The sequence below is a fragment of the Mya arenaria genome, chromosome 4 (assembly GCF_026914265.1).
Source record: "Mya arenaria isolate MELC-2E11 chromosome 4, ASM2691426v1".
Lineage (NCBI taxonomy): Eukaryota > Metazoa > Mollusca > Bivalvia > Myida > Myidae > Mya > Mya arenaria.
The window spans coordinates 41,884,961-41,910,531 of NC_069125.1; the positions used below are offsets into that span (position 1 = coordinate 41,884,961).

A 25,571-nucleotide genomic window follows, 5' to 3' on the forward strand; every position below is an offset into this window, starting at 1 on the left:
AAAAACAACAACAGCACACAAGCAACTGGCTGCTGCTGAACAATCCAAGACACACAATTAATCCAAAGAAAACATAACGTTGACCAATTCAACGCCTCACAAAATTGAGTAGAAAAACATGACCCTAAGGTCAATAAGGAATAATGCTACTAACGACCAATTTACATAGTTCCACAGGCAATGATTTTTCCATTTTTTACACTGAAAACTATCAGTTTTTGCAATACAGTGTCCAATTATGTTAAGATCTATTCAAAAAAGGCCACCTGTTTCTTCTCTTTCATTCAACTTTAATAACATATTGATACTTGAACACAAGCACTCTTTTTTCTGTATTCACATCCGGATCTTGGTCAACAGGGGGCAGATAATTGTGGTCCTGATCCACCCTGGACCACATCCTGTACTAAGCATTTAGCTATAACGTACCTCTACAATGCTTTGCAGGCAGACGAACTGCTTTTCGTCTCCCTGAGTAGCAAGACAAGATAATAGCGTATGCATGCATACATACTTTAGCCACAGACTGCATGCGGCTACATTATAGCATAAAACAAAGTAACATGTATAACGTTTTCTTATATCAGTAGAAACACGTATATGGTGTGGAATAACAGATACAGTGTCATTCGCCAAACTTTCAAATAGTCTCAGTAAAGGCTTTATAATTAGCACTCTTTCTAACCATGACTTATGCTTAGCTTTAGTATGTTAGCATGGCAGATATTCACAATATGGACATTTCGTCTTCACGTGCGTATTTATCAATTTGTGAAGTACAGACGCAAGCAAATGCTAGCATTTAAAAAACAAAACAATTATTATTCCTCCGCTTTACATTCTTTAAGTATGTGAACCACAAGTGAGTTGGCTTCGTGTCTTACTGCATCATACTCATACAAATTTTAGTATGCACAAATGAAACTGGGACACTATCTATCACATTTTCTCTGTGTATCCATGGTGTCTGTAACTAGCTGTGCGGCCACTTGGTGAATTGTGTGTAAGTCACACATTTTTTTTTTATCTCAAGTTAACGTATGTGATGCCATTAAATGAACTGATAAAAAGAGCACGTTATAAAGCAGTGTATTGTAACGCATTGCAAAAAAGGTATCGTGAAACTGATCATTTACAATGTTAGTTGGTGCTCTCCTGGTTTTCTTAATGCCAGAGACAAGGAAAACAGTTCAAGAGAATCGTTTTAAATGTCTGTGTCTCCCTGAGTAGGAAGACAAGAACAATGAAGTCTGCATGCATAATTGAGCCTCCAACACCAACAGTGTTTCATGAGCCATATTTATACCACAAAGAGAAAACACCATTCGTGGACGACGGTTTTTCATGCGTAGTGCATACGTATTCCGGTCTCTATTTATAGTAACATGACCGATCCATTCAAAAATAGGGTTCAAAACACCAAGTTTTTCTTGTTTACAAAATTAAAATGCATTTGTTGAGAAAAAGCTTTTGGTAGAATCAAGACGAAGAACCAGCCAACACTTGCTGCAATTTGTGTCAGTGAAACTCTCGGGTTTTTTGAGAAAACGAGCGATTTCCGAAGATTTGATGACGTCAAAAATGCTTCTTCCCCTTGCAATTGAAATCGTCCAAATCCCTTTGTATGTGATCTTTTTATAGAACAACTGTGCGAGAAAGTTTGTTAATGTTGATTATTTGTAACCAATGGTACCGTGTGAACAGATAGCCCAGTGGTTAAGACTGCTGTTCCAATGTTGTACGTGCGGAACGTTTGATGTAAGTTCAAACCCGCTCAGCATCACCATTTTTCTGGTATCCTTTTTTATGTCTGATTATTTTTGTTGTCATTTTTGTAGTTTCTCTTAGCCTTAACAAGTTAAAAATACGTCCACACAAACAAGACCCGTCCTAGGCACGTACACCATCGGCAGGGCCAACGCAACAATGTCGACTCAGACGAATTGAAGTGGCAACTCTGCCGTTTTGTTGGCAGGATTTCCGTTTATCAGAAGGACGTGAACAGTACATGCCCCAATAGGCTACAATGTATTAAATAGCATTTAATATTATTGCATAGAAAACATGGCCATGTTCAAGCTCTGTTTAGGAGCAATTATGAAATTACAGGTATGCAAAAATCATAACATGTCCAGATAGTTCAGTGAATAGTAAACGTGCTTCATAATATTCTTAATCACTCTGTACTCTACTTGAATATGAGTATTATTTCAAGCGTTGCCAATCGGAAATGTATTGCTGTGTAGGCATTAAGGTTATTCACTACTAATTATTTCTCTATGCATTTCAATGCAGTCAGGCAACACTTCAGATTGGGAAAGATGTCATTTCTAGCGTTTCACGTACTAGTATATATGACAAGCATTCATTTCCTTAATTTTCAGTTCAAACTCAATTGATTAAAACAATAAAAAGACATGTCGCGTTTCTTTTCAGAATATTCGCTCACTTTGAGGTTTATTATCGTCAATTATTCAAGAAATCCATGTTTTTGAAATTGAAAAACAACAACAAGCAACTGGCTGCTGCTGAACAATCCAAGACACACAATTAAATCCAAAGAAAACATAACGTTGACCAATTCAACGCCTCACAAAATTGAGTAGAAAAACATGACCCTAAGGTCAATAAGGAATAATGCTACTAACGACCAATTTACATAGTTCCACAGGCAATGATTTTTCCATTTTTTACACTGAAAACTATCAGTTTTTGCAATACAGTGTCCAATTATGTTAAGATCTATTCAAAAAAGGCCACCTGTTTCTTCTCTTTCATTCAACTTTAATAACATATTGATACTTGAACACAAGCACTCTTTTTTCTGTATTCACATCCGGATATTGGTCAACAGGGGGCAGATAATTGTGGTCCTGATCCACCCTGGACCACATCCTGTACTAAGCATTTAGCTATAACGTACCTCTACAATGCTTTGCACAATCGTAACAACTCGGTCATCTCCGGCATGCTTCGAAATGAAACTGGTACTTTATCGCAATTTCTACATATAAAAGATGTGTCAGTGTTCAATTTTAAAATTGCATGTTAATGCAACGGGTGTTATTGGGCCGGTAACTTAGTTTAGTTTAAACATATTTATTTTACAACGATTGTGAAACAAGTTATTACAACATTATATCAATCACTCCATTTGGCACGATTTTACGAGTGTGGTCTTATGTTGTGGTGGAAAGCAGAGAATCTGGAGAAAACCCACTTGTCCTGCTTGGTGACCACAAACCAAAATCACATGCGCCCATGCCAGGAGTCGAACCCGGGTCGCCTAGGTGAGAAGCGAGTGCGCTAATCGGACAACCACTGCGCTAATCGGACAACCGGTAGCTCGATCGATGTTTTCTTTTTCATAGTCAAAATAAAAGAAATGCATCAGTTTTAACATATAATAAGGCAGTGGAAGTAAGTTATTCTAGTAACCATTAATCAGTTTTTGTATAATAAAGTTAGAAAATGACTTTAGCCGCTAAATACCGCTCGAATACCGACCCAGCGGTAACAAAGAAAGTTTTGAAATTCTAAACTACATGTAATTCATTGAAAACCCCAAACATGTACAAGTTTGTTGTAAAGTAAATGTATGATAAAATTTACTGTTTTACACGATCTTTTGCATAATATATTCTGATGTATACTACAGTTACATGATTTTGCTAAACCTTAAAGGCAATTCGTATGAAGCATGAAGCGTAATAACTGATATCCTGTATTCCCTTCCTTCAGGAAATACAAACAAATCAAGCGCTTCGCCTTTTAGTTAACTTAAAGTGAGACAATGATTGACTCAAAAGGATAGAATAATGTTCGATTCAACTTTATTATATTGTTCTAGTATTGCTAGATATGTATTGACTCATTTTCTCGTAGTTGAAAATGTCACAAAAAGGACACGCGGACGACGGCCACGCAGTCTTCTGCAACACGCCGCAAAACTCGTGGCTCGTGCGTAACGCCGATCACAGGCGAGGCATCGTGCATAGAGGTCGCCACCACAGCCATCCAACAAAGATATCACAAACGGACGAAGAAATAGCGTCTTGTTCACGCGGGATGAAATATGGCAGTGAAAACTTCAGAGTAAGGGTGTACTCCGACACCGGCAAAATTGATGTTGACAGTTTGGCGGGAAATTTTACGAGGTTTAGCAGGGCGAAACGGGTGTGTATAAAATGATAACAAATACATATATATCTACAACATCATTGAACTTCGAAGCAGTTTCTGACAATTCTATGTCTAAACATAGTATGAATGTTTTCTTTTTCTCTACTGTACTGATTGAGAAGCAGTTTCTGACAGTTTTTACAAGTTTTTATTGAATTGTTCATACGTTTTTAAATTCATACAACAAATGTTCACATTTTGGATAGCTGCTGCTCAAGCTGCTGTTCACATGCACGACGTTACAGGTTAAACGTAAACCTTGTACATGTCAGAGGTGTAGCTAGCCCTCTATTCATGTTAATTCATAATCCTGATGGGGTGGGGGGCGGGACATGCCTCCTCGGATAATTTTGAAACCATGGTGCGGTCTGGGCGTTCTGAGGTGCTTTATTTAGTACTGGAAAATGGACAGTTTTAGTATCATGAAGTCAAGTACGCACACTGAAACTTTGGCTGATTTTTTTCAGTTTGTCAGTTTCATTGGAATTTTTATTCTATTATATTTGTACAAAGATAATAGAATAAAAATTCCAAAAAATGTCTTTTGTAAGTTATCATTAGTAACAGTTCCCCCATCATTATCAATAAGTCTGGGATTTTTTTTTTTAAATGGGCGGGAGGGGTGTGGTCCAAGGGGTGTGTCAAAACTACGTGCCCTGCCTCTGTGTGTCGATTCAGCTGCATACTCGTGTATAGGTAGGTATACGCTGGACATTGGTTTGCAGTAATAATGTTAATTGAAGTTGAGGATTACGAATTATGTCATGACGTAAGTACTGATATTCATATATACCCCATCATAAATCCACACCCAATAAAAAATGCAAAATAGGGTATTCTGAATTCCACTAATGTGAAAACTACAGCCATATTCCAGTCTGCTGACATCACATCATAGACGGAACATTGCGAGATGTTATAATGACCTCATAGAACTAAACAGCACCTCATTAAAATGATATTTATTATGAAATCAGACGTCTTTTTACTGATTTAAACAAGTAATGTACATGTATATAAGCAATGTAAAATCAATGGAGGACAATGAGGGTGATGCACTTGGTAAGTTTCATGTACACGGTGAGGAATCGAATCGTACAATTCAAAAACAATCTAGTTGAAAATCATTCGGCTTGAGAGGAAGAAAGGAACATCTTTAAAGACTTCTTTTGACATTTAAAAAATAATTTCGTGCACAGGATATGCGTTAGCTTTCAACATGCAGCATTATCTTTTAAATGTGAAAAGATCTCTATAAAAGAGTGCCTTTTTTCTCTCAAACCAAACGCTTTTCCACCAGATTGTTCATCTAGCTAATTGTACAATTTAATTCCTTACCATGAGGCCAATATAAATTAATTGCTTCTAAGATTTTCATTCATTCAGGGGGCAGAGGCAGTATTCATAAAACTTCTTAAGTTATTTCCTTACTTAATTTAAGTGACTTTTCTTATTTTATAATCTCTTTAGTCATATGAAATTAAAAAAAAAGATTTCCAAAATATGCTATTTCTATTGACCTTGCCGGAAAAAAACACCCTTAAACTTTAATGTTAAAAACACTTATACTTAACATATTCATTTCATTTGACTTTGAATTTTCAAAATATTGACTTAAGTTAGGAAGTGACTTGAGAAGTTATATGAATACTGCCCCAGGTGTTAACATTTTATTATTTGTTTCTGATTATTTTTAGATGACTGTTTTCCCGTTGAAACTGTTTTGTCTTATTGCATACACTGAGTGACGCATCTGAAACATTGTTTGTCACTAAAATGTTGATTAAAACCATTTTGGGTACATATAATGAGATAAACAACACATCTGAAGATATTTTGAGTGCCTTTGATATACAAGAAAGAAACTTTCTTTCTTGTCTAAATATAAACATTTTAGTGACAAACAATGATTCTGACATCTGTGTGTGTTTCTAGACAAACCACAAACGTGATCATAATAATCCTCCTTTTTTACCTGTGAATGTTATACAACGACAATCTAGGTATGAATTATTAATGTTGTTCCCAGATGGAAATGGACTGATACGCAAATACAGACCTATTTTTATTTGAGTAAATAAAATTGAAGGGGTGAGGAAAAAAAGATCGAGGGGGTCAGGGCGGGATGAAATTATCTGGCAGTTATTTGCCTGATGTAGCTGATGGCATAACATCAAAATGTACACACTATAGTTAAAATAAAAAATTGTCAATTTTCAAACATACATGTAAACAGCGGGTAAGGATCTAATAAGACCAAAACCAGAGGCAACTCCAGAACTTGTAGTTTCAGGGCATAGGCCCGGTGAACTTATTGGGCCAGTATTGCAGACCTAAAAATGTTATTGTGTTATAGGATTGAGCCCCCTTCTTAAAATGAAACTTTAATTGGTGTATTCTGGTTCAATTACTGCATATTTTTAACATTATTGACATGAAAAGTTGACCACTTTGCTCCCCACTCACCAACCCCCCCCCTGGGGGTGCCAACCATTGAAAATGTCCAGCCATATTTGTAAAATCATTTTTATTCGGTACAGTTCAGTTTTTGCTTTTTGATTTACTCAAAGATCAAAGATAAACTAAGCATCCGTACAACCAGAGCTGGTCATATTTATTTATCACTGTTTGTGTGTATTAAGTAAAATGTTGTGTGATTTTTTCTATGTATCTCTGAAATCATTTGATGTTACGTATTGTCAACAGTCTGTCCTGGGTCTTCTAAGTCTGAAACTCGAGTTCATAACAAACAGATAATCCAAAAAATCCTGGTGATAAAACTATTCATGATGATTTCTTGTTGAATATCCATAGTCAGTAGAACATCTTACAAAATAATAAGACCTGCATCTTATACTATAAATTATTATGGTTAACAAAAACATGGATTCATATCATAAACTTGTAACATGTAAGCAAACCTTGTGAGGATTAAAGATTAAGATGCCAACAAGGGTAAGTCACTTAAAGGTTTTGCTATATATTGCCTATTCTTCTTCCACTTACTTGCCCGTCTTTAATAATCTGCCGACTCATCTCACGCCTTTCACACGCCAATTAGCTAGTTGGTGTTATTATGACATGGTGACCTGTATCATGATTCAGTATCGTATCAGAGTGGTATTAATCTATATGCGTGTAGCTATATTTAAAATAAGATTTTCTTTAAAATCGGTATGAAATATTCGCGGCCCCATTCCTGTTTCGCGGCCCCTGCAACCCCAGGTCCTACGCGCCTGCAATAAAGGATACATAAGCAGATCAAATAAATAACAAATGAACAACAGAAACGGCTAACTTACTTAATCCTAAAACAAACAACAAAAGTTTAGTTTAACTTTATACAACAATTAACAATTTTTGTCAGATGTATTTTGGAATGCATGATTTTAATACGCAATGAAGAAAACCTTCAAGTACTAGAACATCAGCTTAAATAATACTGAATCTTGTAGTGCATTTTTTTACAGTATACATGATGAAGAACTTATTGACAGTAATCACAAAATGAAAAAGGCATGGAACAAGACATAGGAAAGGTTTTAAATTGCACCATTTAATAGTATCATATGTCCATGATTGTAAAACTTCAGTAGAAAATAGAAAAATGTTAAGAGAACTTTAAACTTAAGCATGGGTGGAGAGATAATACAAGATGACCAATGGCATGAATGTTTATCTGGAGTTTCCTATAAAGGTACATGTATATGGGTTTGTCAAGCTGTATGCTCTATTCAGCTCACGTTGTTAATAGCTTTCAAAAGTTGTTAATTTATAAGGGATTCTAAGACGACGAGAAACTGGATTGGAGCTGCTTCCAGAGTTCTGAGTTTTTACCTTGGAAAACATTTGACCAAATGCATTTACCGTTCATGTAAATGTCCATGGAATAAAGTCATGTTATAGAAAAGTGCATGTTGAGTTGGAATGTCAATGCCTTTTGGAAAGATGTCTAGGCGTTCAAACTCTCTTCCTTCCATTGCGTTTAATCGTGTAGGTCTTCAGCCAAGCAGCAGCGATGAGGAAATTCTATTTAGTGTTTTGTCAAAACTAAAGAACACAATAAGAACTGGCAATTTTCGATCAACGTTCAGGCAAAAAGTTAGACATTTAACGAACAAATGGAAACGATCGCGAAGTGGCAGTGATGTTTGTCTTGATTATGATTTTAAACTTTACCAGCAGACGTCTCAGTCAGATTGGGGCAATTTTTCGAGGTCCACAAGTTTTGAGGTAGGTGCAAGAGTAAATTATACATAACTGGTTACTGAACTTCATTAATGTGCAATAAATAACTTTTTAATAATTAAAGATGCACGCGACCTTTAGCTCCTAAATAAGATTAACCACAATTAACACAGTTGTTTAAATATACCAAAAAGGATGAATAATGTCAAAAACAATGGTTCTAATAGGATACGAGTTTAATTTGAAAGAAAGGAGAAGAAAACATGGTAGTAAATCACAGTAAATCTTTTAGCACTCACCAATTTTTGTGTTTTCAGCTATTAAATTGTAACAAGGTTACAATCTTGTTATCGGTAACTAATATTTTCCATAAATTCATTATTTAGTTAGTAGTTGAAGGCTCATCACTCAAAATATATGTTTGTTATACATGTGTAATTGTATTGATTTTGAATATGAGTGTCACTTTAATATACCAACTTTAAAAGGGATTTAAACTAATGTATATCAATCTGTAAAAGTTTTATTTTTAATACTATCAGCCATGTCATGTATTTAACTTACATTTTAAATTGGAAACCATATTTCATGTGTCTACCAAAAAAATACAGAAATTACTACAGAGGGTATTTTCGGTAGAACTAACATCAGATGTTTAAAAATGCATTTTGTTTCAAAAGTCGCAATGGTTTTTCATATTTACGGAAACATGTTTGATATACAATCGTAAAATAGGCTTTATTCGAATAATTCATTTTGATATAAAAATCATTTAAATTGAACACAGATTGACTTGGAAGTTTTGCTTCATTTTATGCATTTTAGGTCAGTTATTCTTCATTAAAAAGTTTCTTTGCAATTATATTAGGATAGATTTTTCTAGTCAAACCCTGTCTGCTAATGATATCCATTTTGGATCACACATCAGAAGAGGATCAAAACTCAAGGGAACACGGACACATGGAATAGCTGATAGAGTGCTCATGGAAAACCAGCCTTACTTAGAATATTGCCTACATTTTCAGCCAATAAAAGGGCTTAATTAGCAGTCTGTATTAAGTACTTCTACGTTTAATCATTAAAAAAATATTTTCAGTGCTTTTCAAGCTCTGCCTACTCAGATGTAACTGTTAGATTACATAAAGAAATATCATAATGATTTAGTATGGGAGGAATGAGCTGCATTGCAGATTTTTTTGGGAGCAGATGCAAAAAAAGAAATCTCTCCTCAAAATTTTAAAAAGAATGCAGTTTATTAAATCTTATCTTTGATATTTAATTGCTAAATTATGCACACACATTTTAATTGCAAAAAAATATGTAATGATGGAGATCTATTTAGTGTTTGAAATTTCATTTCATTTTCAAATGGAATATCAGTATTTTTCAAAACTGTCAAAATTTAATTCGGCAAGATAGTATACATCTGCTATTGATTTTAATCAGATGGAGGGTAGATTTTAACGGAGTTTGGGTCAGTAGACAAAAAAAAATCTCAACCACTAAGTATTTGTCTTGGTAACAGCACTAATGGATGCGCATGGTCACTTATGATATGATATGAAAAGAAATTGGAATTATTCATTATAGTATAAGGTCATTAGCTGCATCAATAAATGTTATATAAAAGCATTTATTTTTTAAGGTTGAAGCTATATTTACTTAAATTTTACTTATAAATTTCAGATGACAAGGTTAACTTAGTGAGCTTTTAATGGCAAAACTTCGCCCTTGTTTGGCATGTAATTCCTTGATATGTGTACTGTCATGAATATTTAGATATGAATATATTTTGGTCTTTTCTGACGTAAATAGTATTTGCCAGTAGCGTTAACACTGATAAAGAAATAGTTTGGATTGTATAGATTTGATTAAATAGTTTATTTAAGAAATTAAAAATAATGATAAAAGTATTAAATCTAAGCTGGGTGTTTTGTATACACCCAAACTTCATTTCATTTTGATTATGGCGTTCTCTTAATATTTGAAGATGACTTGAAGTCGGTATGAACAATTATAATAAAGTTGGGAGAATTGGTCATTTAATTTTAGATGTCAAATCGTGATACAGCTCAATTTGACTTAAACCCTTAACATATTACAATGAATTTAAAAATTGATACAGAGATTGCAATACTCTAGCTAGCTAGCTACTTAGTATGTGTGCTTATTTGTTTGTTGGTTGTGATGATTATTGTCTGCACTTCCTTACAATCACTGGCACCAGATTTTCAAACTCCATTTAATTTAAAAAAAAAAAAAAAAAAAAAAAAAAAATATATATAATCCCAAACTAAAAATTACAATGCCAAAAATGTAAAAAAAAAAACACATAAATATGCACTTTGTTCTATCTAAATAATTTATGTCTATCATGTCTGAGTTTATATAGACACTATAAAGTTCATGTTTTATATGAAAAAGAAATTAATATTTTTCAATATTTTTCACTTTTATGGCATTGTTATTTTAAGTTTAAAATTATAAAAAAAAAAAATGTGTTTGAAAATCTGGTGCCTCACTCACAGTGCTTGATAATTGATAATGTTTTCGATTTTAATCGCAAGTATCAGCGTGCCTGCAATTACAAGACTTAGTTTAAATTTAAATTTCACAAACAACTTTTAAACTTACTAAAACTTTTACATGCATGGTATAATTACTAGCTCAAGAGCCTACATTTTATGTCACTTTATAAATACATTGTACTCCCTAGATTTCTATAATGTGAGATTGCAAAACTTTATTTGAAGTAAATTAAAATTGGCAATTTGAATTTTGTTTTTTATAAATTGGACCAGACTGATCAGCAATTTATATATTCAAATTCATTGAATCATTTAGTCAACCACCTTTCAGTGGCGGATCTACCGGGGAGTCACAGAGGGCCTGTGCCCCCCAGCTGGCCGGCAAGTAATGTTTTGGGGCACATCTTTATTGATTTAACTGTACAAATAAGTTGTTTTGTCACAATTTAAAGTTTATATAATAAATAATATTTCAGCAAATATACAATTGAACCTGATTCTAGTGTTCCGTTATTTATATGGTATGCCAATTTCAAAGTATAATATTGAATACGCCACGAAAAAGTCTCATGAAAATGACATCTGGGCCACATTCGATAATGATAAATCAGCACCCAATTTTACACAGCTGATCAAAAGTAAACAAATTTTGCTGCAGTTATATGGGTAAGTTTACTGTTTTCAGAATATATCCTATACCAGAAATATAAGTTGTTTTAAACTGTTAACATGTGCACATTATATGTTCGCCATTGCTTTAAATAATGTCATTGTGTGTCAACAAGATATGTGTGTGCATAACGGTGCATTTAACAAGTTTAAATTCAAAACGTTGCCGCCTTGGCTTTTATTAATGTCGGAAATTATGCTAGAGTTTTGTAAATTAATACAGAATAATTTATTTGAAACCCTTTTTGCAATTTGTTGTCAAGTTGTGTTTAACTTCGGTTAACATAAATGGCAATGACATTAGAAGTACAATATCGTTAAGTGCAATCAATATACTTAAGTTACCGTAGATTTATATAGTATTTTTTCTACGACATAAATGTGTGTCTTAGATGGCCGACTGGTTAACGACTGCTTTCAATTCTGTCGACCCCGTTTCAATTGCCGAAACCGGCATGGTATTTATTTGAAAGGTTTATCTTATATCACAGTTAATGCTATCTTTTTAATTCAATTGATCTGCCAAACATCCTTGACAGCAATGACAAATGTGAATTCCATGTCATTATATGATTAAAATAATGCATTCAAAATAGTTTATAATTAGTTGTGGCCCCCCCCCCCCCCCCCCCCCATTTAGAAAGTCCTGGATCCGCCACTGCCTTTTAACAGCTCTCTGTACTATATATCCGGTTATTTAAGTTTTTTTCCTTTTCCTAATCCAAAAACAACATAAGAAAGGTATATGCCTCATTCACAAAAGTTGTTTAAAGAATAAAACAAACCATTGAAGATAATTATGTAGATAATTTGAAGAGGGCAGGCTTTTATCTATATTTGTTATTAGAAGTTAACAAATGTTTTGATTATGTTGGCTGAAAAAAATTGTCCTGTGGCTATTTCCTTTGACCATAGGCTGACATTGGTCAACCATATCATGACAGTGAAAATCAACAATGGCTGTAAAGTAATAAAAGTCTTGAATAATAATGTTATCCTAAAAGGATGTTTTTATTGGTATGCTTTGACCTTTATAAAAGTTTCATTTATAGATATATATATCAGTGAAAGAATTTGGAGAGAGAAAATCCATGTGAAGTATGTTATAGATGGGTTGTTTATTGTGTTTTATTCCATACCAAATGAATCGTGGTAATGAATATTCAGGAGGCAGGAAAGCTTCATGGAATCTAAAACTGATGTTGGTATGTACAACAGGGGTGCCTTGCTTTATAATATATGCTGTTAGCTCTTAAGCGCTCTAAGAAAATATCCGAAGCAACATAAAAAATTAACTGCAGAAACTGTAGACTTCTGGAGGCGGGGCATATAAACCTTAACTGTCAGTTCCTTTTCTAATTTAGTCAAAATATGCTATTTTTAATCAAGATCATGCAGTTTTAAAATTTTATTTTTTGCTCAGGTTACAAATGACAGCTCTTATGCGGCATTTCCAAGCTTTGTCTAGACAATTCGCTCTCTGTTTATTAAATAATAGCTTGCAACCCAGCACTTATAACATTTTAATTTATTCATATAAACGTAAGATTAGCGAGGTGGGTTTCAGCACCACCAGGGGAGTTGGCCCCACAAAATGGAAAGTCCTGTACTATTTTTAAACAAATCTGCATGTTGCAGATGATGTTCAGCATGCAAACAGACTTTTTTTAGTAGCACACATTTTTTAACCCAGTGTTTTCACCAATATCGTGCCAAAATTAAGCCTTTTTCTTAATTCTTAAATATGTGGCAAACTTTTACTCGATGGAAAAATATGGGAAAATAAAAATATCAATTCTTTGTTTCTTTGTTTTGAAATAAACACACAAATACATTGATTTCTATTTCAGAAAGACCTGCCCCATTACCAAACTTTTGGAAAAATACATTGCTGAACATCATGGCCTTTTTATTGAGTCCCTTAAAAACATTTTCAGCCTTCGATCACAGTTGAATACAAACACAAAACAAAGATCACTCAACAAAATTGTGGCAAAATTCCGCTGAAGATACATTTAACCAACAAGCTTTGAGCTTTGATTGTTCAGAACTTTTTTAAAGTTAAACTGTTGTCTGAAATCTTGTTAGAAGTACAGTAGTTAAGTTCATAAGTGTATCCTTTAAACTTAAAAAGCAGTATAATGATTTGATAGTTAACAACGATGATGTAAACAATGTTGTTAACTTTAACAAAGTTCTGAAGAATCAGCCGATTATGTTTTTTTCCCATAATTTTAATTAACAGTAAATTCCTCTTCCCTTAATTTGCCACTAATCAGACATGGAAAATTGTGGCAGTTGGTGGAGTATTGAAATGTTGGTGAAAAATGATGAAAACTGAAGAAAATCATAGGACTTTAGAAGTAGAAGTGTTCTTACACGGTACCACATTCTCTGATTTTCGAAATATGTCCGTTAAATGAAATTATCAAATAAAAATTAACTCATACTCAGGTGTGTTTATGTAAACATATGGTAGTTAAGTACATTTTCAGTTGAAGGTAATTGCTTTTGAATTCATTATTAATTAGATTCATAGCGAATTATTATAAGCAACTTCATGGGTTTGGCTACAACATCATAATGAATTTTAAGTCTTAGATCATGTCCACAGCAATAAATGCTTTACCAAGAATATTTTGAAAAAAAAAAAAAAAATTGTTCCAAATATAGATGGCTGAATTAAAATATTTCAGTTTGAATGAATTGACTGTGTTTTGGTATGCTATGATCTGAAGTAATGTTCGCTGCATCTATTGCTTGTCTGGTGGCATATTTTTAGTATCTCTTCAAGTTGGGAAGGGCGTTAATTTGGAAAGGACGAACATGCTAATAGAAACCGTCGTTGCTTTGGCAACATACAAACCAGTTTTATGTTTGTGTGACTTTTCTAAGAAAAGTTTTGATAATAAAGTACAGTGAGATGTCCGCCATGATAGATGATTATTGAAGTAGTGTTTATATAATGTTATTTTAAGCAATGATTTTTGTTAGTACGACTTGGATTAAAATGTCCCAGTTGTCACCAACATCTTCTGAGGATATAGAGAGAAAGGTATTAATTCAAATACATTTAGAAAACTATTAGTAACACATTTTGATGATTAAAGTTTTGAATATTTGTTCAAAATTTCTGCTCATTTCAGTATGAGAACCTTTACCGTGGCCTGGTGCGGAGTTTGCTGCATCCATTAGGGGCTCCAGACACCACATCGGAACTTCGACCTGGGGACTTACTCGACTACCTTAGAAAGGTAGAGCATAGATTCTTGTCTCTACAACAGTTTTATTGAAGGAATAAAGGAGTTGATCTGCCATATTAAGATATGAAATGGGAAGTTTTGTTATCAGTCTGCAAGATATTTAACGTACAATATACCTGTAAGCTCCATAGAGCTCTTGGAACTGTAGTATAGGATTGTAATACATATAAATTGAGAAAAATATTCTCAAAATATGACGACAATGATTACAGATGCATGCAACAAATGACAATATTTCTATAATACATAATAATATTGAGATCATCATGTTACAGTTTTCTAAAGTTTTATAATTCTAAAGTTGGAGCTGTTGTTTGAGAATAAAGGCTCACAATGTACAGGTTAATGAACATTTTGATTTTTAAGTTTGATGCAAAATGATGTTTAACTCATTTGACTTTTAAAAAAATGATCAAAACAATAGAAAGCACATGATTGGTCAATAATTGGCGCTTTTTTAACTTGAGAATTTGTGGCCACGTAGCTATTAATTCAAAAATACCATTATATTATAGGGCCATTTTTTTTTCATGAACCTATATATTGTACAACTCTAATACATTGTTGCCCCAGGTGTTTGATGTGGAGCGGGCAGATCATGAACTCTACATCATGGAGGAGATGCCTAACAGGGTAAGCTGTAGCGATTGAAATTCAATTAAAAACAATAATATAATAGTTGAACACCGTTACCTCAAACTTGACTGGCTTAAATTCCTTGTATGCTGAAACTGGATGTAAAGGACTGACTAAAAAGTTCTTAATACTGAAAGTAAGCAATCCAGCTTAGCTGAATTTTTTCAAGGCTTGAGGTATTTTTACTGGTCCCTGGGAGTTCAAGCCAACATGATTTGACTGTATTTGGTAATAGAACTACAAAGTTGTAGATTTTGTTGTAATCAAAACTGAAGATTTTCAAAGCTGAGCTGAGAAGAGTCACCAATATTTGTTGCTGGTGTGTTATGATTTATAAAAAAAATCAGCAATAAAATAACAATAATTGTTGTTTGCATTTCTGATTTTTCGTGTGGGCCAATGATAATCGAGGATAATGTTCACATTTTCTGCTCATTATTATTAATTTATAGAACGTAACTGAAAATGCATTAAAAAAATAGTTTCCTTAGGGTATATATCAGTTAATATATTTTTCCACCAAGGCTTTCTTGTTTAACTACAGTCAGGGGGCTACATGTACATCTACGCCCACTCTATTTTCTGGAGATCAACATAACTGAACTCTTACATATAGTTGGTTATGAAAATCGTTTAGATTGCCTTAATGGGTTAAAATACTTTAGTTTGATAAAATAAAATTTGATAAAAAAAAGTTATGTAAATTTTAATTAAAGTTCTCATATATTATTTCTCATGACAATACGTTCTTGAAAATCTTTCTTTTCTGCAATTGAATCACTGACTAAACACTTATCAATAATGGAAAAAAATTATCCAAAATGTAATAACTGTTTGCTAAAAGCTATTAACAACAGCAATAGGCTATTTAGTATCCAATTATTTACCAAATAATTCTTCTTTTTAACCAAAATTTCACTCAAGGAGTTATAATAGACAATGAAAATGATCCCGTATGTTTCAGCCCGTCCGTTTGCAGGCAAATGTTACAGTACTGGAAGCAAATGGACTCCGAGGGGTTGACTTCTCTGAAGGTTTGTTAATTTCTATGATGTATTTTCTTCTTTTAAGATTGTTTATGACTTAATTATATAAGCAGTAAGTCAGTTAATTTTTATTCTCTTCTTTCCAGTTCACTTAACTTTTATAAGTAATGAAAACATTGCACTGGAGAGTTTGAATGTAAGTTATAAATTAGAAGTATACTGGTATATAGAAAGGTAGTTTGTATGAGGCATATGGAAAAATATATATTTTAGTTTCTAGGTGCTCAAGTTAAACCTTTTGTGTTGTTGTTTTAAGTCTTGTATTCCATGTACATGTATCAACTTAACGATGTTATGAAAATCATACATAAAGGAAATATTAATCATTTGATTTTATGGACAAAAAGGTTTATTTTGGATGGGAATATTTTGGTGCTTGAGACATAGATAGATAGATAGTTTCATAGATATAATCCTTAATTTTTCAATGATCTCTTTTTTTCCAAATAGACACATGCAACTCATACTGCCTTATCATGAACCAGCCAGCCAGGGGAAAGAACTCCAGTGCTAGCACCTCACCTAGAATGCTCTCCCCTCAAGTGAGCCCTAAATTTATCCACCGAAACTCCCCAAGGGGGAGTGCATCCTCTACCCCGACAGGCTCTCCCGTGTTTTCCTCAAACGAGATGGCAGGGTTGTCCCCCCAGCTGGTTCGCAAGGGGGCCAATTTTAGCGAGCCGGCAATTGCCAGGACAAGGACTGTGAAGAACTCCTCCCACCCCAAATGGAATGAAAGTTTTGTGCTGTATGTAAAGTTTTTATTTCTTTTTTTCTTATTTTCATATTTCAAATATAGTATTAGGGCGCAGCAAAAACATTGCGGATGGCCTATAGTAATCACTCTGTTTTGCCCATTTTTTTTATGTTTTTTTCTTAATAATAATGTTCAATTCTTATATATCAACTCAAAACTTAATAATAAGTTAGCAAACGGTAACAATACACTCTTTTTTTGACAGTAATAGCTCAAACTTAAATATTGTTACTATGTTAACCTGTGAAAATTCTACAAATCAATGTACTTTTCACAAAACATTTTCAAAGGAACTGTATGAAGTATAATATTGCAATATGAAGGCATGTTTACTTTTCATACTAGAAGAATTTAACCCATTGCTCCCTTGATTAAAATAAAAGAAATTGATAAATAGTGCAATTGAAATTTAAAATATAATAAATGGCATTACATGTTTGACATAATTATACACATGACAAGACTTACCGGTATAACTTTGTGGCCCACTGTTTCCAAATTGTCCACCATGAAATGAAGTGTTTTAGCAAATGAATTTACCTTTGATAGAAATTTAAACACATTTTGAATGGGAAAATATAAAACTGACCTTACATCAACAGATGACAGTGTGATACAAGAGTAGGGATGGCAACGAGTAGTAAAATTAATACTCGAGTACTCGGACGATCGTTCGATCGAGTACTCGGGTACTCGATTACTTGGAAAAATTGAATATGTGTTCGCAATGACAAGATTGTGTATACATGTATCGTTAATGACGTATATTGTGCGTTGGTCGTATTATCGGTCATTTTCACCTTTAAAGTAAACTTTCATTACGTATTTTAACAAAAAGGATATAAAAAGAAAACAAATGTTGTTTCAGGTTTTTAATTTGTCTTATTCGTTTCATTTTATACAAGTATGCATTGCAGAAATGAACAACAATCAGAATTACAATGAACGGAAATTTATAGCATACATAAAAATACTGAACGAAATTCAATACGAAGTTCAGTTGTTTACTCTACATATTTTTTTTAAATGATAGTTTTTCGTACTGTTTAATTGTTGTTTACCTCATTAATAGTCATAATTCTTGATTTAAAATATCAACCAATCAATTGTGATAATCATTGCAAAAAACGTTCAGAAATCAGTTCTCGTAACGGCCGATTCTCTTTCGCTCGTTAGCGTCCATTGTTTGGTGAAATGTCTCTAATTGGTATACAATAGAATTGTGTAGGTGAAAGTACCGCTATCAAAACTTCGCTAATTGACATCAGTGTTAATTTGAAATAGGGGTCCTTTGTTGACAGTTTGCAACTATCACAACAACTGTCAACTAATTGATTGAGGTCAATTGTATACACAGCGGGGATTAGATTGTCCACTTGGCAACTAACCGGATCTGATATTTTGTCTGTAAATCGTGTAATTGGTGATTTTTATAGATTTTTTTTTTCGAGTACTCGAGTAGTGATTTGGTACTCGAGTACTCGGACGTTCGATCGAGTACTCGAGTACTCGGGTACTCGTTGCCATCCCTATACAAGAGTCATAATACCGTAGAACATAATTATTGGACCCAATTTTTACGACAGTAAGCCTCCCTTTATATGATAGATCTATGTTATTAACATTTGTAAAAAAAAGTTATTTAAAATTGAAAGGCTAAGGGGAATACGGCCATGTGCACAATACAAAGTTGACTAAATTTGAAATGAGTTAATGGCAATATATTTGTCCCTTAAAAATGTAAGCTAAGGTAGAATAGATATAACCTTTAACATATTTATGCCTGAATTACATTATTTAACAACCTTGTTAAAATATACATTTTAAGATCACACTCATACATACATCAGTAATCTACATTTACCTTATGTTCATATACTTCAGGGAGATCGAGGATTTCCATACTGATGAGCTGCATATTCATGTATGTGATGAGGAGGGATCACTGGATACTAAGCCGGAGAAAAAGCCTCTCAAAGCGTAAGTAGTTATTCAAATTAATCTTCTACAAGACTCCAGGTCAATGCAAACATGTACAATCTTAAAGCTGTTTTTTGCCATTTATGATTGTCAAGAAATGTGCATGAAATATGAGACATGTGCTCACTGCACATGAATTATATGCAGCATCACTCTATATATATATTCCAGTTATGCCCCTTCATCGACTGATAATTTAAGAAGATTGTGCATTAGGATTGACCTGGAGAGCATGTCTTTTATGTTGCCTGAGCAGCATAGCAAACATATAGGGATCATGAGGTGCGCATTGTTGTTTTCCATGCCATCATACTTTCATATCTACTCTTTTTACCTCCAATAAGCTATTAATATTTAATCTTTACCAAACTTGACTTCAGTGTTTATTCTCAGAATATCTTGGCTGAGTGAGATCAACAACCAGATCTAGATCACAAGGTTAATTTGAAGATTAATGGTCTTTGAATTGTCAAGATTTTACCAAATTCACGTTGTCCACTCACTAGCTTGAGCATTCTTTTATCCAATTATTACCCAACTTGTCAATATGGAAACATATGGTCTAGTAACATCAGTCTACCTCACACTTATTTATTGTTTAATCGTTTTCCCTTTCCAAAGTGGACGCTCCAAGCAGGCAACATATTGTATAAGAGGTACTTGTACTCATTCCCTCAAACCTTGTCCTGTCCCTTTCTGTTCCCTTGAAGCTCCAAAAGAATTCCACCTGGTGGCATGGAAAATTATGCACCTGCTGATTGTTTGACACTTAATTTGGTTTAACAAATACTTTTAGCTCTTGGCTTAGTAAAAAAATGTAGCTCTCAAAGTATTGCAATTACACTCATGAAACTTAAAAGGAATGCTTTTGAGCATCGGAAATTGTGGAACAACAATTTGTTTCACATTTCACCTACTCTAACTTAACTTACTACAGTCTGAAAAAGCTTGTGTCACATTTAGCCACATTTTTCAACTATACTACAAAGCTTCATAACGCAAATACTCATGTTTGTTGAAAAGTATGACATTTAACCATGACTGTGTCCAAGCAGCTTCAGGGGATATGGTCATAGCTGTAGTTAAACTTAACCTGGCAAATATTCCTGATTAATTTGCTTGGTATATATTTAGGTTTCTGAGTGTACTACGACACAGTAGTGAACAAGACACCACTATCTCTGACGGTTGCTTTGGGAAAATCGTTGTTCCTGTCAGGGTAAGTTTTCATTGTTTTATTAAATGTCATTGGTTGAAGGGTTTGATTGAATGACCAGAGTGATTAATCAAGTGATCATGTTTTAAAAATAAAATGCAAAATCATATACATAAAAATCCTTTCATGAAACAAACCTATGTGTGTGGCCATTTAAATATATTACCTTAAAGGCACACTATTGCCAGTGCAAGTATTAAATGTTGACTAAAGTAACAAACTTAACACGTGCACATAAGTCAAAATAAATAGAGTTATTAAATAAACATTTCATATGAAAAGAAATCTTTTTTAAATTCTTTCCCTGCTTTAAATTCTTTCCCTGCTATAAACTGCTTTTTTCCATTATAGGATATTTTGGCCCTGGGTACAGACGAATGGTACGATATCATGTCTATTGCCCCAAGCAAGGGCAAACCACGTGCAGTGGGCAAGTGTCACCTTAGACTGAGTATCTCATACAGGCTGGTGAGTTACCATGGTGACAGTCACATAGATGTTTTCTTATCTGTAAACAAAATCGGCTTTTCAAAGACTTTGTTAGCTTGTTTGTTTTTTGAAGACACAATGTTGAGGTATTGTCAACCCTACTGTGGCTTTGACAATAACTAAACATTTGTTAATGCCATTCAAATGAAACTTATAACACATGTTTCCAGAGACAATATGCTCATGAATATCGGGGCCCTTTTCTCTGACTGAAATAATTTTGATGATTTTTGTGTTTTTTTGCCCAAACTCAAGAGTTGTTTGAAAAAAAATGACAATGGAGAAGCGTTGACCCTCGTTCTGCAGCGGCTTTGCTAAAATTTAACCCAACATTTATTGAAAAAAATTGATGCCTTGGACAGTCATTAAAATCATACTCTTTGGTTAACAGGCTTGAAGTATATTCAAGCAGTAGTACACTTGCGTTTACACGTTTTGAACCACTACCCTCTCCATGTTTTCCAATGTTAGAGTTTGGGGGTGGATAAACAATAATTCGACCTCACAGTTATGTCCCTAACCACTCATCTCACTGTGTTTTACCATTGTTTCAGGCTCCTGGGGAAGGATGTCACTATTCCAGTGAGGATTATCTACAGGCCTACCGACAGTTCCTCAAACACACCTATGCTACATCCAGGAAAAATCCCTCTGTAAAGATTATAATTCCCTTATTTGTAACACATTAACATACATGGAAGAGTCAGTAATGGTTAAGTACTTTTTGATTTAGTGAAGTTGAACAATATTATCTCCTGCATCATTGGGGAGATATTGTTTTTGCTCGAGTTGTCTGTCCGTCCGACTATCTGTCTGCTGTCTGTCCATCACAAATTGTGTCCACTACATATCTCTTGAACAGATTGAAGGATTTGGGAATAACTTGCCACAAATGATTACCCGATGATACTGAGACAATGTGAAGAGTAGAAGTTACAACCAGCTCTGTTCAAGGTCAAACTTAGAGGTCAAATGTCATATAAATACATATCATGTCCACTCCATGTCTCTTGAACCACTTGAAGGATTTTGAAATAACTCGCCACAATTTATCATGGTATTAGGATGATGTGCACAGTTAGAGGTCAGTGGTCATATGAATACAGTCTGCTCATATCTCTTGAAATAACAAAGACTGTGCAATTCCATATTAAGGATTATATTTTGAACATAAAAATATTCATTTGTCTACGAGTTGACACAAGTACCTATAGGCTTGACATTTCACTCTTTAAATTCTTTATTTTTTTAAACTTAGTGCACTTGACCTATTTTGTTTATTTTAGGAGAGGGGAAAGAGTGGGGGACCAAATGATGAATTAAAAATAGAGGAGTTTGGTCTTTTAGAATGTAGTGCATTGTTTGAATGATGTTTTTTCTATTACAGAGGCACGTAGGTGACCAGTATGGATGCATGAGTCTGAAAGACCACAGAATCCTGAAGATGTTTGCAGAAGCCCACTGCATATCCAAGCTCTCACAGGCTATTGTGTAATGTCTATGTTTTAACTAACATCCTAGATGGAAGAAGCTTGCAAATTTATGAAGCTATCTTCTTTGAAGTTTGTTTCCAACAATTGTCTCTCAAAAGATGCTAATGTTATGTTTTCAAAATTTCATCATTTGATTGTAAATTTATACCTTCAGGATATTTTATTCCTGGCTTTCACAAGTGTATCAAACCATGCCAGGTCAGAGATTGCTTCTCACCCTTGAAAAAGTTTTTTGACAAACAAAACTATTTGTTAGACTGATTGAAGGAATTTACAAATAACATACACAGAATATGCAGAGTATTAAAATGGTGAATCTCCTGCAGGAATGTGATCTGTCTGCTGGAGTTGCAGTGTGAGGATGAACTTGATGACAGGGGAGACTTTACTCTCCTGTACGCCCTCGAGGACCTACATATTACCTGGGCGGCCATGCAGATAGGCCAGCAGAACGTCATAGATCGCATGCCTCTCACTGATATCGAGGTTTGGCTAGTTATTAATGTTTACCATGAAAGAAGAATTAAGAAACAAATGGAAAATGTGCATTTTGTTTTCTGCCTGTGTTGTTGTTTCCTTTTAAAGAGGTCTGCTTTAAATTATAAAGTAGGATATAAATGCCAGATATATGGATGAATTGTTTTAAGAAAATGAAAGAGAAGGAGAACAATGTGAACCATTCCATTAGTTTTGAGTAAATGATCATGTTGTAAAAAAAAAAAATGTATTCACACTCTTTATTCATGATGTATTTCCTAAGTGTTCCCTTAATATCTACAGTCAATTTATGATGTAGCTTAAGAGTTCACTAATATATATGTATAACTTATAGAATTAGTATGATTTTTTTAACATGTAGTGCCTTTTTCCCCAGTTGTCAAACTACCGGCGTGTGGCAGCACGTTACATTCAACTGAAGAGTAGCAAGGTGGATGAATTACCTCCCCTGTTTCCTCCTTCCATGGAAACTCTCCATGTGCTCAAAGCCAGACTTTGGTACATATTTTCATAAGTAATAAGTTTATTCTAATTTTATTGTAAATTATGTCATTGATATTAACAATTAATGGTAGATACATTTATTACAGCTAGATTCGTCTTTGTAAACTTCCTTGTATCAAAAACATTCTAGGAAATTCACCTGGCCAGTCATTCTTGTAAACCTTTAACTTACCCTGCACTTTCAGTGTGGTAGTCCAGCTGCTAAGCCTTGACCTTTGGGAAGCCAGCTGTGACCCAAAGGCTGACATATCAGACCGTCTCACGAAGAAGCTTCAAGCAGGGATTGAGGATTGGATCCAGGAACGTGTGGCTGAGGTCCACGAGACAAAGACGAAGGTCAGGGACAAGGTTACGGTGGAGATTGAAAATCTCATTGGTAAGAAAAAAATTGAGATGCTGTCAACTTTGTGCATGAACTTAATAAGTGTAAAGGCAATCAGTTATTGATTTCATGCAGAACAATGATGGGGTGTTTAAAATGTGAAAATAATTATCACTGTTGATGTATGTTAAAGGAGATACATGAAAGGTAAAAACATTTATTTATTTTAGTAGGAAAGTAAGTTATGATGGTTTAGATGGTGGCCTTTTTTTTTCAAATGATATAAAAATTTGTATGGGTGTGTGAAATTGTTCTGAATTTTGATAGGTTTTTGGCGTTTGGTTAATGAAGCACTTAATGTATAGTTTGTACTTAATTACAATAATATATTTAAGCATTAGGTTGCATTGTTCAATTGAGTAACTGGGAAAGAAATCGCCTAAGATTCTTGACAAGCTGTTTTGTGGAATAATGATTGCATCTTTGTGTGACTAAATTTTAGAATCACGACTTAAAAAATGATTTGCTTGCTACAAAATAGATTTGATAACAAATTGTTCAATCAAGATAATTAAAAGATATGAAAAAAATTGTAAGAATTCTTCTAAAAGCTATTCTATAATAAAAATGAGAATGAGGTCTTGAGCTGTTCCCGAAATGCCTCGCCTTCCCAACGCTCGCCTGATATGCTGAAAACAGCTATAAAGCGCATCATTTTTAATTGAGTCTGGTCGAGCCAGCCGGATGATAGTGACTTTCATCAATGTTGATTACATATATGTTCTTTGCTGTATTTATTTAAAGGGTGTACGTACACCAGTCTGGTGGAGCCAGCTGGTCTTGCCAATTTCCCTACTATTGCATCATTGTCTAGTCATGTATGTTGTTCATAGTATGTATCTTTCTTTTTATTACATATATATATATATACTTTTAAAAAAAAAAAAAATTCTGAGTTCAATGCAGTTCCCTTAACTCGTCCGGTTTTGTACATCCTGGTTTCATCTGGCGGTCGTTCCTTGTGGCGGTTTTTTAGCTGTCCAGATATGGAAAAATAACTTTAAACTTCCGGCATTCTAGAATAAATGCCCTTATTTCAATTCAAACAAGTGTTGTTATTATTTCCATACATAGTGAAACCAGGTTGTCCATTACTCCGGAAACAATAGAACATAAATGAATTTTATAAACATATAAAAGTATTTATGTCTTTGTTTGATATTAATAAGATGTATATTTAGACCAATGACGTCAGAGCCAATTGTCTTATCGTCTTAAATCATGTGACCGAAACTTTAAACCACGTGACTAATATCAGCCAATCAAGGCACTCCTATTCCATCACTCTTCGTTCAGATTCAAAGCAGAACCACGCTAAAAAAAATTTGGAAAACCACCTCCTCCTCTCCTCCTACCCTACAACGTAAGACATTATTGGCTCACCTCACTTTTGAGTTTATTTTATTTTTATTTTCTTATTCCTTTTGTTTTTATATTTTATATTTGTTCTTACATTATGGCGGTTTTTTAGCTGTCCAGATATGGAAAAATAACTTTAAACTTCCGGCATTCTAGAATAAATGCCCTTATTTCAATTCAAACAAGTGTTGTTATTATTTCCATACATAGTGAAACCAGGTTGTCCATTACTCCGGAAACAATAGAACATAATAAAAACATGATTTGAATTTTTGTAGCTTCTTTCTTAAACACTGAATCCAGATGTCATTGAATTTAAGCACGAGACCAAGGACTTCATTTATTCATTTTGTTTATTACCATATTTAATATTCCCAATTA

General features: G+C 33.9%; 1 protein-coding gene across 1 annotated transcript in view; it reads left to right on the forward strand.

The window, feature by feature from the left end:
* The first annotated feature begins 3,891 nt into the window (after positions 1-3,891).
* Positions 3,892-25,571, forward strand: part of LOC128230808 (protein unc-13 homolog D-like) — a 35,873-nt gene continuing 14,193 nt past the window's right edge. The window contains exons 1-13 of the mRNA XM_052943249.1: positions 3,892-4,176; positions 14,714-14,821; positions 15,404-15,463; positions 16,431-16,500; positions 16,963-17,260; positions 19,154-19,249; positions 20,384-20,468; positions 20,817-20,952; positions 21,522-21,607; positions 22,342-22,445; positions 22,774-22,933; positions 23,322-23,443; positions 23,635-23,825. Coding sequence (XP_052799209.1) covers positions 3,892-4,176; positions 14,714-14,821; positions 15,404-15,463; positions 16,431-16,500; positions 16,963-17,260; positions 19,154-19,249; positions 20,384-20,468; positions 20,817-20,952; positions 21,522-21,607; positions 22,342-22,445; positions 22,774-22,933; positions 23,322-23,443; positions 23,635-23,825 — 1,801 coding nt within the window. The remainder of the gene's footprint in view (positions 4,177-14,713; positions 14,822-15,403; positions 15,464-16,430; positions 16,501-16,962; positions 17,261-19,153; positions 19,250-20,383; positions 20,469-20,816; positions 20,953-21,521; positions 21,608-22,341; positions 22,446-22,773; positions 22,934-23,321; positions 23,444-23,634; positions 23,826-25,571) is intronic.